This window comes from Colletotrichum tamarilloi (genome assembly GCF_030869305.1).
Source record: "Colletotrichum tamarilloi strain Tom-12 chromosome Unknown Scaffold_234.1, whole genome shotgun sequence".
In the NCBI taxonomy this organism is placed as follows: Eukaryota; Fungi; Ascomycota; class Sordariomycetes; order Glomerellales; family Glomerellaceae; genus Colletotrichum; species Colletotrichum tamarilloi.
In genome coordinates, this window is record NW_026849617.1 from 2,580 (window position 1) to 15,569 (window position 12,990).

General features: G+C 48.2%; 6 protein-coding genes across 6 annotated transcripts; 4 read left to right on the top strand and 2 right to left on the bottom strand.

Moving 5' to 3' along the window:
* Positions 1–595: 595 nt before the first annotated feature.
* CTAM01_16538 (uncharacterized protein) lies at positions 596–1,943 on the top strand (the record flags this gene model as incomplete). The annotated part of the gene is made up of 5 exons (XM_060532531.1): positions 596–748; positions 809–1,178; positions 1,231–1,348; positions 1,403–1,467; positions 1,528–1,943. 5 exons carry the CDS (start codon positions 596–598, stop codon positions 1,941–1,943), a joined length of 1,122 nt encoding a protein of 373 aa, XP_060372880.1.
* A 362-nt stretch (positions 1,944–2,305) lies between these two features.
* Positions 2,306–2,905, bottom strand: CTAM01_16539 (uncharacterized protein; the record flags this gene model as incomplete). Its single annotated transcript, XM_060532532.1, has 1 exon — positions 2,306–2,905. One exon carries the CDS (start codon positions 2,903–2,905, stop codon positions 2,306–2,308), a length of 600 nt encoding a protein of 199 aa, XP_060372881.1.
* Positions 2,906–4,113: 1,208 nt separating this feature from the next.
* On the top strand, positions 4,114–5,016 carry CTAM01_16540 (uncharacterized protein; the record flags this gene model as incomplete). The annotated part of the gene is made up of 1 exon (XM_060532533.1): positions 4,114–5,016. One exon carries the CDS (start codon positions 4,114–4,116, stop codon positions 5,014–5,016), a length of 903 nt encoding a protein of 300 aa, XP_060372882.1.
* Positions 5,017–5,262: 246 nt separating this feature from the next.
* CTAM01_16541 (carboxymethylenebutenolidase) lies at positions 5,263–6,708 on the bottom strand (the record flags this gene model as incomplete). The annotated part of the gene is made up of 4 exons (XM_060532534.1): positions 5,263–5,608; positions 5,666–5,835; positions 5,902–6,329; positions 6,384–6,708. The coding sequence occupies 4 exons, from the start codon at positions 6,706–6,708 to the stop codon at positions 5,263–5,265; spliced, it is 1,269 nt and encodes a 422-aa protein (XP_060372883.1).
* Positions 6,709–9,013: 2,305 nt separating this feature from the next.
* CTAM01_16542 (uncharacterized protein) lies at positions 9,014–9,755 on the top strand (the record flags this gene model as incomplete). Its single annotated transcript, XM_060532535.1, has 2 exons — positions 9,014–9,195; positions 9,248–9,755. The coding sequence occupies 2 exons, from the start codon at positions 9,014–9,016 to the stop codon at positions 9,753–9,755; spliced, it is 690 nt and encodes a 229-aa protein (XP_060372884.1).
* Positions 9,756–10,946: 1,191 nt separating this feature from the next.
* On the top strand, positions 10,947–11,093 carry CTAM01_16543 (uncharacterized protein; the record flags this gene model as incomplete). Its single annotated transcript, XM_060532536.1, has 1 exon — positions 10,947–11,093. One exon carries the CDS (start codon positions 10,947–10,949, stop codon positions 11,091–11,093), a length of 147 nt encoding a protein of 48 aa, XP_060372885.1.
* Between the last annotated feature and the right edge of the window lie 1,897 nt (positions 11,094–12,990).

Genomic DNA, 12,990 nt, shown 5'->3' on the forward strand with positions numbered 1-12,990 from the left:
TATGATGCCACGCTACGATTGTTCGATAATGGTAGTCCGGAATCTGTCACTCCCAGCTAGATGGCTCCGCTTTCCTGACACAAGCAGCGCTGTCGAGACTGGACGCAACGACGAGATCTTCTTCCATTCTTCTAGAAGGCCATCAATCTGCCCCGGGTTCACCATCTGAAACTAGGGAGAACCCTACAGCGCGCCAACACCTTTGCGTGATCATCGTCTCATCCTTACAAGTCGATCGTCGGCACCTGCATACTCGCAGGGAGCCTAGCCCTTTCCCCGTAGTGCCGGGTGCATTGGCTATCTGTAGGTAATGAACTAGGCTGAGAGGGTGGAGAGGAGGTGTTGCGATGTCATATCTCAGTTGTCATCCCCCACACTCCGAGTGGATGCGCGTTTTATGTCCTTTCCTTTCTCAGCTTCTTTCTTGTGCCTCTTTAGTTTGTGATACCCGCCGCGAGTTGCCCGGCTGCTCTTTGATATTCTTTTTGCCTTTTCTCGACGTCATCAAACGCGCAACGGCTGGTCTGTGTCTTGAGCCTTCTTCGACATCCGAACATCGCTTGGGCGAAGGAAGTAACCCCTTTTGGCCGGTCAAATGGGGCGGCCGGAGGACTATGGCCAGACGATCAACGCGGTTATCTGGTCTCAGGTTGGAGCGTCGCTATTCTTTCTGTGCCTACGGTTATACTGCAAATTTAAGAAACGCAGTGGACTCTGGTGGGACGACCATGTTCTCATAGCATCTTGGGTTCGTTCAGTCTCTGCACCATATGTCAGGACCCTCTTACTGACGACAATATTGTGTTAGGTCACCTTGATGATTGCATCAGCATTAACAACGTGGAACGTGTCCCTCGGCTTCGGCAAACATGTGTACCAAATCAATCCAGTAAACTTCCCTCAGATCGGCTTGAACGGCAATGTCATCAGTACGATATCGATTACATCGGCGGTGTGGAGCAAAACATCCTTCGCGATGACTTTACTCCGAATCGAGGAGAAAGGTTGGACAAGAAACTTGATATGGGGTGCGATTATATCGATGAACGTCCTTATGGGCCTCAACGCTATGGCTGCTTGGGTGCAGTGTACCCCGATCGAAAAGTACTGGCTTCCCCAAACACCAGGAAAGTGCTGGAGTCCGAAGGTAGCAGCTTACTACGGGGTATTTGCTGCAGGTATGGCTTGACAACAGTTGCTCAAACAAATTCTTTTTCTAACACCTGACAGGATATTCTGCTCTAATGGACATACTGCTCGCCATGCTCCCATGGAAATTGATATGGGGACTTCAAATGAAGATGAAAGAGAAGATTGGTGTCGGCATTGCCATGAGTATGGGACTATTGTAGGTCTAGTCCTTTGGGCTGTGTTACACTGCTTCATCTAACCTGGCAACTAGCGCTGGCGGGACCTCGATTGTCAAGTGCACGACGATTCCTACTCTGCTTTCTGGAGACTTTACATGTAAGCAACAAGGTACCGAGAGGCGGCGATACAAGAGACTAGACTGACTTTCTCTTGAAGATGACGGTAGCGACCTCGTCATTTGGGGAACCGTGGAATCAGGTGTAACGATCATGGCGGCCTCCATACCTGTCCTCCGTGTCCTCATCCGCGACGTTGCAAGTACTGCTCGCAAGTACTACGGCAACTCAGCCACCCGTACCAATGGGTCTCGATTCGGCGGAGGCCTCACGCGTACCAACACAGTAACTGTAACAACTTCGACAACACGAAAGGGTTCTATTAGGAGGAAATGGGACAAGCTCGCCGATGATCGGAGCGATAAAAGCATACTTGGGGTCGAGTCGGAACCCGGGTTTGGCAAGATCGTCAGGACAAACGAAATCGTTGTGCAGTATGATACGAGGAGCGATGTTGAAGGGCATAATGGGAGCTACGAGATGGACCAGATGGATCGTATGAACCGCATGGTATAATAAACTTATGATGAGCATATCACCGCTATTACTAACTCATCAGGGTACTTAATGCGTTTCTATCGTTGCCTTATTGACTGGGGAAGCAACTCGACCCAGCGCTATCTGCGGCCAGCCTGACGGTCATCGGTTGTGAAAGGCTCCAGATAACAGCGAAGCCTCACTAGGCTTTCAGCTGCTTCTATTCGAGCCGTATAACCCCTTTGCCCTCGCGAAGATTGTGTCCGTAGTTTTGTGGACTGTTCTTCTGCTGTTCGCCTGTGAACTTTCCCAACTTTTACACAATAATAGTTATTCGAGCCCGTCACAGCTGAGCGTCCAGCTTCCAGCCACACGCAGCGTTGAATTCTCTTACATGTTCCTTAGTCCCTTAATGAGAGAACTTCATCTTCTAGCGTGCTGCAAAGATCTTCCACCCGGACCTGGGTCAGCTTAAGAATACTAACCGGATTGGGGTCAGCTTCAATCCATCTTCGAAGCAAACCCCGAATCATCGCTGATCCTACAACCTTCTTCAAATGCGGATCAGTCATCTTGGCTCGGCGCCTGGCCGCTTCTGGTACGTCCTTTGCGGAGATAGGCGCCGGAAGAAAACCCAAATCGTAGATCTCGCGAGCCACATCTTCTTGTTTGAAAATATCATGGTCCATGAAACCAACTAGTTTTGGGATGATTTGTTGGAGGATATCTTTTGACTCGGGAACGATATAGTATAGGGCTAGCCGATCCATAGGAGTAATAGCAGTAGGAAGACTGAAAGGTTGTCGAGCAATATATTCTCTGATGTCCATGTAGCTGCAAGTGACCATGTTGGACCATTCGACATCCTCGATCGCAAACCATGCTGACTTTTCCTTGCCAATGGTATTGGAAATCCAGGTGAGTATGTAGAAAAACTCAACATGTGTTAAATCCTCGGGATTCTCCCAGGAATCTACCAATGCGTTTGAGATCTTCTTCATGATCTTCGAACTGAGGCCATATGCTAATTTGTGTCTGGAGTAAGGATGTGTATATTTACGCTTGAACACCAGCGTTAGCTAAGTACTCCTTGACATGGATGTTTTGGAAGAACCACGGATTCCTCAGCATAACTTGTGGTGAGTAGAGATCAGGTAGTTCAGGTGTGGAAGGGGTCGGAGGGGTGTACTTGCCGTGATTTCATTCAAAGCTCTTTCGGCATTTTTCTCAGATAGAATTATCTTTTTGGTGATGATCTTCTTGACCAAGGTCCATATTGCAATCCAATATTGGTTCATTTCTCGACCGTTCCAAAGACTTTGCAGTTCTTTGAGGCTCGTTTTGATTCTTGCTGCATCTGTCCGTAGGGTTTCGGCGGTTTTGGCGCGAGAGAAAGATGGTTGAAATGCTCGCAGCGCTTCATCAATCGAGTCCCGGATTGCCTCGAGCTCTGGGCGTAGCTCCTCTGAAGTTTCGTAATAGGTCGGCATGCTACGGATGCATATGATCGCTTCGATCGCCGGTATAAGACACACGAGAGGTAAATCGCCGTATTGGTAGTAAAAGTCCCAAACATCTGCAATTGAAACCCGAAGGGAGTTTGAAGAAGTTTTCGAAACAATGACTTGAAAGCCAGAAGATTGGAGAGATTCAGGATTCAATTATGCGGTGGGGGGAGGGGGAGGGGCAGATATCACCACGCGCCAGTGTAGGGGAGAAGCTATCGCGGCCGTTGGGGTATCATGAAGCCGATAGGTCCTCTTCACGAAAGCGACGTTAGACCCTGATAACTACGAAACCCTGATGGAGTGGCGTTGCGCCAAAGATGGCATTAGATAAGTACGCAATATTGTCACTCCGGCAGAAACCAAACAATCCATGGTACCATCATATCCAAAAGTGGATGGCATCAAAAACAGGTTCACAAGCGCTGTCAAAAGGGTGTTCATGGTTCCACAAATCCAGGACAGACTCAATTTGATTATTTAAGCAAAAGTCTCAACGGCCTAGGCCGCAGAAGTTGATGTAGCCTCAAAGTCAAGGTCTCCAGAAGGGAGCCAAGTTTCGGAGAAAGCTCAGTAGCTAAGGCACATATATGTACCAAGTCTGCATACCTCCCCAAGTAGTACAAACTTTGGTTCGAGAAAGCCCATTAGATTCAGAACACATCAGCTTCCTTGACACAAAAACCACACCAAGAAGATACAAGATGATGCTCGAAGCCTTTTCCCTCATCGATTTGTCTAGTGACGATACGATGCTAGTGTCAAAATACTACGAGGCGGTGGCGAGACTGAACGAACTTGTCGAAGTTGAATGCGACCAAGTGCACTTGCATTTCACTTGCACATTCAACGGCCGCGAGGACGAACAGACCTTGACAACATGCTCTTCATGCCGCGAAAGAGTCGTGGAAATGTCCAGACTTTTTGTTGAACTCTGGCCTGGAGACTGGTATAGCGGACATGGCGCTTACATTCAGGACTCCCTCCTTGACACAATTGAGTCGGAAAAGGCCTCAACTGACGGCATGGACATTGCTTCCATGATCAAATTCCGCTTGAAATATAGCGACTTGGCCGACAGTATCATCAAAGACCTTAGTCTTCCAGTGCCCAGCAATAAGCCATGCGGGGTATGGAGCAAAGCCGAGTGGGAAAAGGAGCGCCGCAAAAGAGACGACGAATCCGTTTTTGACAGATCTTGGGATCTCACCTGGAGGAAACTCATTGACGGTAATCTCATGCCGCAAGGAACTGTTAAACAGGGGCCCGAATTTATTCGCTTTGTACAATACCTGGTTGCAGCTGTGCGCCAGAGAGAGTTCACCACAAAGATATCGCATGACGAATACGACGAACTTATCGAGAAAATCATCCAACTCGTCAAAGATGCTAGAGCTTCTAATCCAGAGCTTGCATGCCATTCTGCCGCAGTTCAACAGGCACGTGTTGAGAGAAAGGGACTTTGGAGGAATACTTGCTTGTTGAAGTTGCGGAAGAATTGCAAAATGGAATGCCGGGCTTGTGGTTTCGTCAAGCCTAAAGTACAAGCAGGAGAATCAAATGCGTGCTTTCAAGGGCTGTGGATGAAGAACTGCCAGCCTTCGTAGATGTGGTCACCGCGTTTCTCTGTCTACGGTACAAGGCAATGGGTCAAAAAGGTAGAAGGGTGAGCCTATCACATATTTAGATACCCCAAACAACAGATGAGCATGTATACCTTAGTCTCGCGTCGCAGGTAGGTATTCAACATGAGGATTACGGTACATCGGGTATGGTATTAAGCCCATAGAACTTCAACTACACATAATGGTAATACCTCATTGGACCAATCCTACAACAAGCATCATCCTCCGTTAATTTGCAACTGTTGCCACACCGTTTTCGGCTACAGCCGGAACCACTTTCTCTGGATTCACTCCTTCGCTGTTTGCGGGGCGAGTTGTGAACTTGAACATCTCGTTTGACGGAACAGAATTTCGTGCTCTCAACTTCATGGCTGTCTCTACGCCTGCAACGGGAACCTTGTACTGGAGATTACCCCCTGGGAAAGGGAGGTACTCCGGAAGGAGGCCCAATTGAGCCAAGGCTGTACCTTGATCCCAGCTTATATGCTCGTGATACAGGCGATCACCTCGGATGTTGACAACCGCAGCAAACGGGATTTCCGCGTACTTGTTGGTTGGCGGAACGCCTGGCAAGCTAGTCACTTTGTCAGTGCACGTCCTTACATCAAGTACCGAAAGTGCTTATACTTACAGCCAGTCAAGCTCCTGGTCGTGTGTGAACTTGAAAATGAATTCATCGACTACACGATCGATGCCAATGGTCCGACTAATAAGCTCCAATTCCGTGTCCGCTGAATTATTGAAGATGAAATTGTGACGATAAAAGTCAGTAAGCTTGCCGCGACCAACGCCACCGGTCAACTGAATAATTAAACGTTAGAAAGTGTGTTCTTTTGTTTCGTTTTGCACGATCGGCTTTTCCCTTACCGTTGGGATGTGATTGACATATGGTTCCTGCACCATTGTGCTCATTGTGTGCTCCACAGATCTATCGGCGAACTCGTACCAAGTATGCTCGTCCCAGATAGCCTCCAAGTCGAAAATAGGGCTTTTCATTTCGCCTTTCAGCAAAGTCAGGTTGCGAGTGTATGAGAGCATATCCATGTTGTAGTCGAAGTGCGGCTGGAACGGTGTCGCGAATTTGAAGGATTTGGCTGCTGGGTAAAAGTATTCTGTTCGACCCTTTGACCGCAAGGGCTGCCCTTCGGATTTTCCAGCAAAGTGATAGACTGAGGGTGAAATGCTACTAGAGATCGAAGACCTCTCTGAGCTATCTGCGTACACCACGGTACTCACGATCTCTGGGAATTCAGATAGAATCGGCGCAACTGTATTCCACATTTCTGGCTCGTATGCTGGTGCATCTCACTTAGCGATGTACAAAATCCGTAACGGAGACTGCAACTTACCAACAAGACCTACCACGTTTTTTGGGTCGCATTTATCACTGTTGCGGAATGTTTGGATGGCAAGATCTAGAGTCTCGCGTGCACCGCTCTCGAACGCTGTTGGCTGAATGGCAATGACCGTGTACCCCTCCTCAGCCCATTTCAGGGGCAGTGCGGGGACGCCTTCCTCAATTGCTAGCGCATTGTCGACTGAAGGGACAAGAAGAATGAGTCCTGGCCCAACCCCTCGGCGAGAAAGAGGTGACAGTGTTGAAATACCGCTTCCAATCGTCTGCAATTCTGACTGGGGAAGGGGAGCTGGGGGTTTGCTGATGTCTGCGTACATAGTGCCGTCGCGGTATACTCTTCTATATCGGCGCGATTTCAAGTTTGGAGCACTTTCGGTGGACTGGGAAAGTTTGAGAACTTATAACATGAGACACTTTACATTAAGATAGCAACTCATACTAAGTGCACCACACGGCACGGGATGAGCTCCGGCCGAGTCATTATAAGCTAGTGCTCATATCATGACGGTATTCCGAGTTTCTGTTTTAACTGCTGACTAGATAGAGGATTCGATTGGTTAGTGGAGGCGGAACTTCCGTACACAGTACAGAAGTAGATCTCGGACTTACGGACCTACGGACTTACGTGTTGCTCAACGATAAGTGTGCGGGCCGAGCACCGCTCACATTCATGGGGTCTCACTTTGCCCTACCAATTGGCCGCTGATTGTAATTGACAATCTGGGGAATTACCTTGATAAGCCTATCTCAACTCCAATGATGTTTACGATGCTTATCTGCTTACTCAATGACGGGGCCTCGTGGGTTTGAGAAGCAGTGCGACCTTTCGTAGCATGATCGAAACATGCTGATTTACAACCCGGTGAAATCGCTCCATGTCCATCTGATGTGAATTGGCGGCAATTGCACCTTGCATCGTCGGCCCGCAACCTGCATTCAGTGCCGCCTCTTCGGTAGACCCGCAATTTTCGGCCGCCGTATACAAGGCACCGCACTACACAAACTCCACGCCATGCCCCGGCCGCCGGTACGCCCCGAAGACCGAAAAAGGTCCACCAGGGCCTGCACGGCGTGCCGAGCGACCAAGAAGCGATGCGACGCAGCCCAGCCATGTCGACCATGCGTCAAACGCGGAGTAGGCTCGTCCTGCACCTATTCTCAACATGTCAGGGCTCGTCGCGCACCGCCGAATCAATCTTCGGCCGCTTCAGGGACTCGGCAGCGTGATCAGGTGTCCCCTTTACTCTATCAACGGCAAGAATCATCTTTGCAAGATGAGAACGAGACCGCAGCCTCGTCAACGTCCGGCAAGACGGTTACGCCGCCTGGTCCGCGCCCGGTGATGATGTACACCTGTAGTGGAGAAAAAGGTACGATTTCCATATCGAGCGCCGCTTCAGCGACGATATTGAGGCGTCCTAAGGCGTTCCACACTGAGCTAATAGTTCGAAATCCAAAGTATTCGTCGGAAATGCCTCAGCCATTGCGTTCTTACAATACCTGCGAGGAAGCTTGCGTATCCTTGGTCCAGGGTTCACGATTAGTCAGGGATGTCACCGCATGTTCGAGGCACAAGTTCCTGTGCAGCAGACCGATGACTTCTCAGATGACATTGAAAACGCTGAGAGAAAAACCCTGGTTCAGCGCTACCTTGACGCCGTGAGTGGAAGCTCTCATGACTTGTTTAACTGAGTGTGGAATTGACGAAGCCGCAGTCTAGTGGACTCCTTGATTTGTTCGATGAATCAGATATCGAAGAACTTATCATTCTGGCCCAGGAACCGTGTACGGAGTCTCAAAGGTCCAACTCTACTTTCAATTCAGGGAGGCTTCTGTGCCTCTACATGATGGTTGCGATTGGTGCCCAATGTCGTGGTCAGATAGGAGATGCACCCAAAGCCTTTCGTTACTTCTCAGAAGCACGCAAGCTGGCGTTCGAAGGAATGTTGAGCGATCCCACACTGAACACCGCTCGCGGCTTTGTGTTAATGGCCTTCTATATGTTTGGCGCTTGTCGTCGCAACTCTGCGTTTATGTACCTTGGGGTTGCCACAAAGGCGGCGTCGGTTATGGGCTTGCACATGGCAGAGCAGTTTCAGTCTCTTTCGGAGAGCGAACGAAGTCTGAGGTACGATATTATCCCCTTCATGTCTCTTAACTTCTTTTTCGTCCATACAAAGAATCAAATTAGAAGCTGACGTACCACCAAGGTCTCGGGTCGATAAGAGCATACGACTTTTTGACGTTGTGTGTAGCTCAATCCTCGGAAGACCAACAAGTGTAGCACCTTGCCGACTGAGACGAAGCGTAAAGCTTCATGAGAACCGACATCGAAATCTGTCAGTAGACGCGGCATGCACATTTGCCACAATTCTGAACAGGATCGTCGACACTCTAACAGAAGAATCTGAGTTGGGCATGATCAGAGCACAACAATTCCTCGATGAAATTAGACACTGGAGTAAGGACCTGCCAACAGCTTTGCGCCAACGTCCAAAGAGAGGAACCGCCCACTCTCATCATTCTCAAAACCGAGAGATAGCTATTGGAAATATCCACGTCGCATGTACCTACTACTTTGGCATTATCCTGACAACTCGCGAGTTTTTAATCCACCATATCATGCCGCGAATCAACAAAGACACGTCACTCATGGACGACCACGATGATGAAGGAGGGGGAGAAGATGAGAAGAGTGTTGCTGAACTATCTGATGCCTGTGTGGATGCTGCTGTGTTCATGGCTGAGATGTGTGCTGACGCTCTGGACTCGCGCACAATCATGGGCAACATGTGCATACTGAAGTAAGCCCTTTTGATCTTGTCCAAATATGCGTGTTACTAATGTTTGATTCAGGGCTTGGTTATTTGCCGCCGGTCTTGTCCTTGGCTTCTCACTACTCGCCCCTGACGTACCCCAAAACCGTGGAAAGTCTTTCCATAGCGCCCTACGTGTTCTGGACTTTCTGGGTCATTTGAGTCCTCAAGCAGCACAATATCACCGGCTTCTCACAAGTTTTTCACAAGCCATCGACTCCTTCAAGACCAATTCGCCGGTCGAGCAACACCATGCGGGTGCCCCATACGTTGAAAGACTTTTATCATTCAATTTAGCGGAGAGTCCTGAGACTCATAGACAGGGAGAGGCGTCGCAGCTGCGCGAAAGCATCGAGCATGGCAGAATTCCAGAACGATCTGAAAGAGCAGGTGATGCTATTGTAGACTTAGGTGATCGACAAGACTTTTTGTCTTTTGACCCAACCGCATCTGGCGGGGAAGACTTGATGCTGAGTCTTCTTTGGGACGATGGCGATGTTGCCTTTGGAGAGTCAAGTGCTTTCGATATGTCAATGGGATACGGCTAAGCGCGGGCCAGTGGGTGTGTGAATGCTACATGAACCGAAATTAGCGAGTTGGCGGAAAACGAAGCCAGGTCTTCGCCTTGGGGGCATTGGACAACTTTGGACCACCAAACAAAGCAGACGTGGGAATACCCTATATAGGTCTGAGTACTGAAATCTATATAATGGGATAGAGCTCCCGGCTACGTTGCTATCCACGGTCGGGCACTACATGCATGCATCCGTGCACGTGTGAAAGCTCTGACGTCAAGCAACAAGGCATAGATACTCAGCCGGCGACTTCTTGACCAACCCAAGTTTACAAGCGTGGAAACCCTTGCACCTGCAAGAATGGCGATGAGACTTGCCCTCGCAATCGCGTTGAGATTGACGCGCCTCGTAGAATCTGACAGTGTTCGTAGCCGCCCACATCTGAATCTGAACTAAAGGTTAGAGTTCTGTCCTTGTTACAAGAAATGGTTTCGGACGGCTAAGTTCAAGTGATACTCTTGGGGAAGCTGATGGGTCCTTACATCAGGTGACAGGGAATCTCCATGCCAAGCGTGGTTTTGGAAGAGAAAAACTGCCCGTCTTTACCGGCGGACTTCTCCGGATCGCCGTAGAAGCCACAGTAATGCTGAGTTGAAGTCTGAAAGTTGCCATGGAATGAACACAGTCGATGCACCGTGACAATAATTCGTACCATAACATTTTGCCCATGCGAGCGCTGTCAAAGGTTTGAGTGATCCGATTTGATGTATACTTATGAGCTGTTCCTGCATCTTATGACATCGAGAGATTCTACGTAAGCCTGCCCCCCTCCTACGAGAGTTGCGAGGAAAAGTCTCCAGTTCCGAGCAGCGGCGGCACTGTATATAGAAAGATGAGTAGATATGAAGCATGTGTGGCTCATTCAACAGAATGTCAGATGCACCACTGTGTACAAAGTATGGAAGTCTTTGCCAAGTGGTTGGCGACCGCGAGTATCAAACGAGCTCAAACCTGAGGATTCTTATTACCTGACTCGTCAGCATTTGTTGGTTGCCTTTTGATTCCGTAAAATGAACTGTTACAGGCATAAATGCAGTCTGACCTCCTCGAACTACTCACAACATCTCGTCTTTCTATCCCATCATCAGAGCCAAACACCACAACTATATATCACTTCTGTACTCTTTACCGAGAACGTTGACCGTTTCAATCTAATCTACCACGATGCGTTTCCAGATCGTTTTCGCTATTCTAGCTACATACGCTGCATCCGCTATGGCGGGTGCTTGCGAGGACTGCCAGCGAACATGTCCTAGGCCCAGCGAGGCTGAGTGCAGTAAGCCATTTGCGACTCTATTTTTCGAAAAATGAACGAAATACTGACGTATCACTCGTTCTCTAGACACTCTTTGCGCTCTCATCTGCAACGCAAAATAAAGTAGACAGGCTTGGTGCTTCTTTTTACTCCAGCCTGACGGGCCACATCTACGTAGCAGGCAGCGATCATATTCTATGAGGGCAACCCGGGAGCCCTTCCCCAGTGTACTTCTCTTTGGAAAGGTTGGGTTTAAATTTGACGGTGATTTAGCCATAGCTGAACAATGACAACTCGATTTTCCATCGCAACTAGACTGCGCCAGGCGAGTCAACTTCAACGCAGCGATTGTGATTTAACGTCTACTCTGAGCTCTTAGAGTGTGTAGCCTATGAGAAAGATTCATACTCTCCGTGATGCTAGACCTTCGTCTCGCCCCTATTGCCAGCAGGAGTGTGATACGTGCGATTGCATGGCTCCGCACGTGTTTGATACACATCAGCCCCTAGCCGATTATTTATTACTCCCGCATGGTTTATAATACTGCATACAATGGGAGTCTATCATGGATATATGGTTGAGATTATCGGAAGTATTCGCCAAAGAGATGCAACTACGGGTATAGGAGTCATCTAGTGGAAAGTTATGGCCATTGTTGCATATGATTGAGTCCAGTTCTAGAATCTACCTCGAGATCAAAGCCTTGAAAACTCTAGCTTTCAATCGCTTCTTTAACTTTGAATTTTATATAAGAATTTACGTCTTTTTATGGTATGGTACTACGAGAGACGCTAAGCTGGTGTATGTTTATCATGAGCTTCGTGCCTCAGTTTGGATATAAAAGCTTCGCAAATTCAGGTTTCTCACCTCTGTCAGTTAGGAAGAGCAGGTTTTCGATTAATATCGCTATCACTGGCTCAATGAGAGTGTACATCTACAGGACACTCTCTCGTGTTGTCATTCTAGCCAATGCCCCATGTGTTGTCACTTTCTGATAGGTAAAGCGAGGGTAAATTGCTACACTTTGTGCCAGAACTTAGGCAAACGGATCAGTCGACTTTGGAGTCAACGCACTTGACAAGAGGCGAGCAATGTCTACACGGATCATGTTACTTTTGTGCCGTAGTATGGACTAGTCGTCTGCCGGCGCAGATTCCATCACCACCCCATTTAGTTGCAGGGCTGGTTCGGCCCTTTTCAAGGCTAAATCCTTGAAGGGGTTAGGTAGTTGAACCCTGCACCACAACAGCGTGGTGTTGGGTAGGTATATCCTAGACCATAGGCAAGCCTTTGAGCTGTTTCCAAGCTTCAAATACAGAGATTATAACAGCTTGCGAGTGTCAAATCAAGTCTACGCTGAGATGAACGCCTTGAATACAGCTTCTCAACTTAAGTTGAGGTACTACAAGTGACACTCATGTTGAACATGTACGCAAGTGCCATGAAATGCGTGATTTCCATGCTGGAAAGTGTCAAATGTTCATATTCTGAACAAACAAGCACTCCCATAATCAATCAGTACAAGCCGTGGTATTCAACATTATCAAGGACAAAAGGTTAGGTAAACTATAGATCTTAGCCATGGCCAGTAACTAATCAGATAGCTTCTTGAGACTCTGATATGTGCCTTTCGCAGATGCCCCCAAGACTAGAAATGCGTTACAACAAAGGACTCATCCACACCCCCGAGACTGTGTTTTTCATTTTACTCGTACTCCGACTTGTATGAGAATGATGACACTCCAGAATGATGTTTCTAGTAATCATCATCCCATGAAAGTTCTCCAGAGTTTCTGAATGAGGCGTTCTTACTTTTGCACTCACCCATTGAGAACTCATAATATGCTTATGTTGTAATCACTTAGTCTTAAAGACCTTATCAGTAATCCTGGAAACTTTAGTGCCACGAGGAGTAATTGATCGCTCAAAGTTAGCTAGGTGTTTCATGATGGG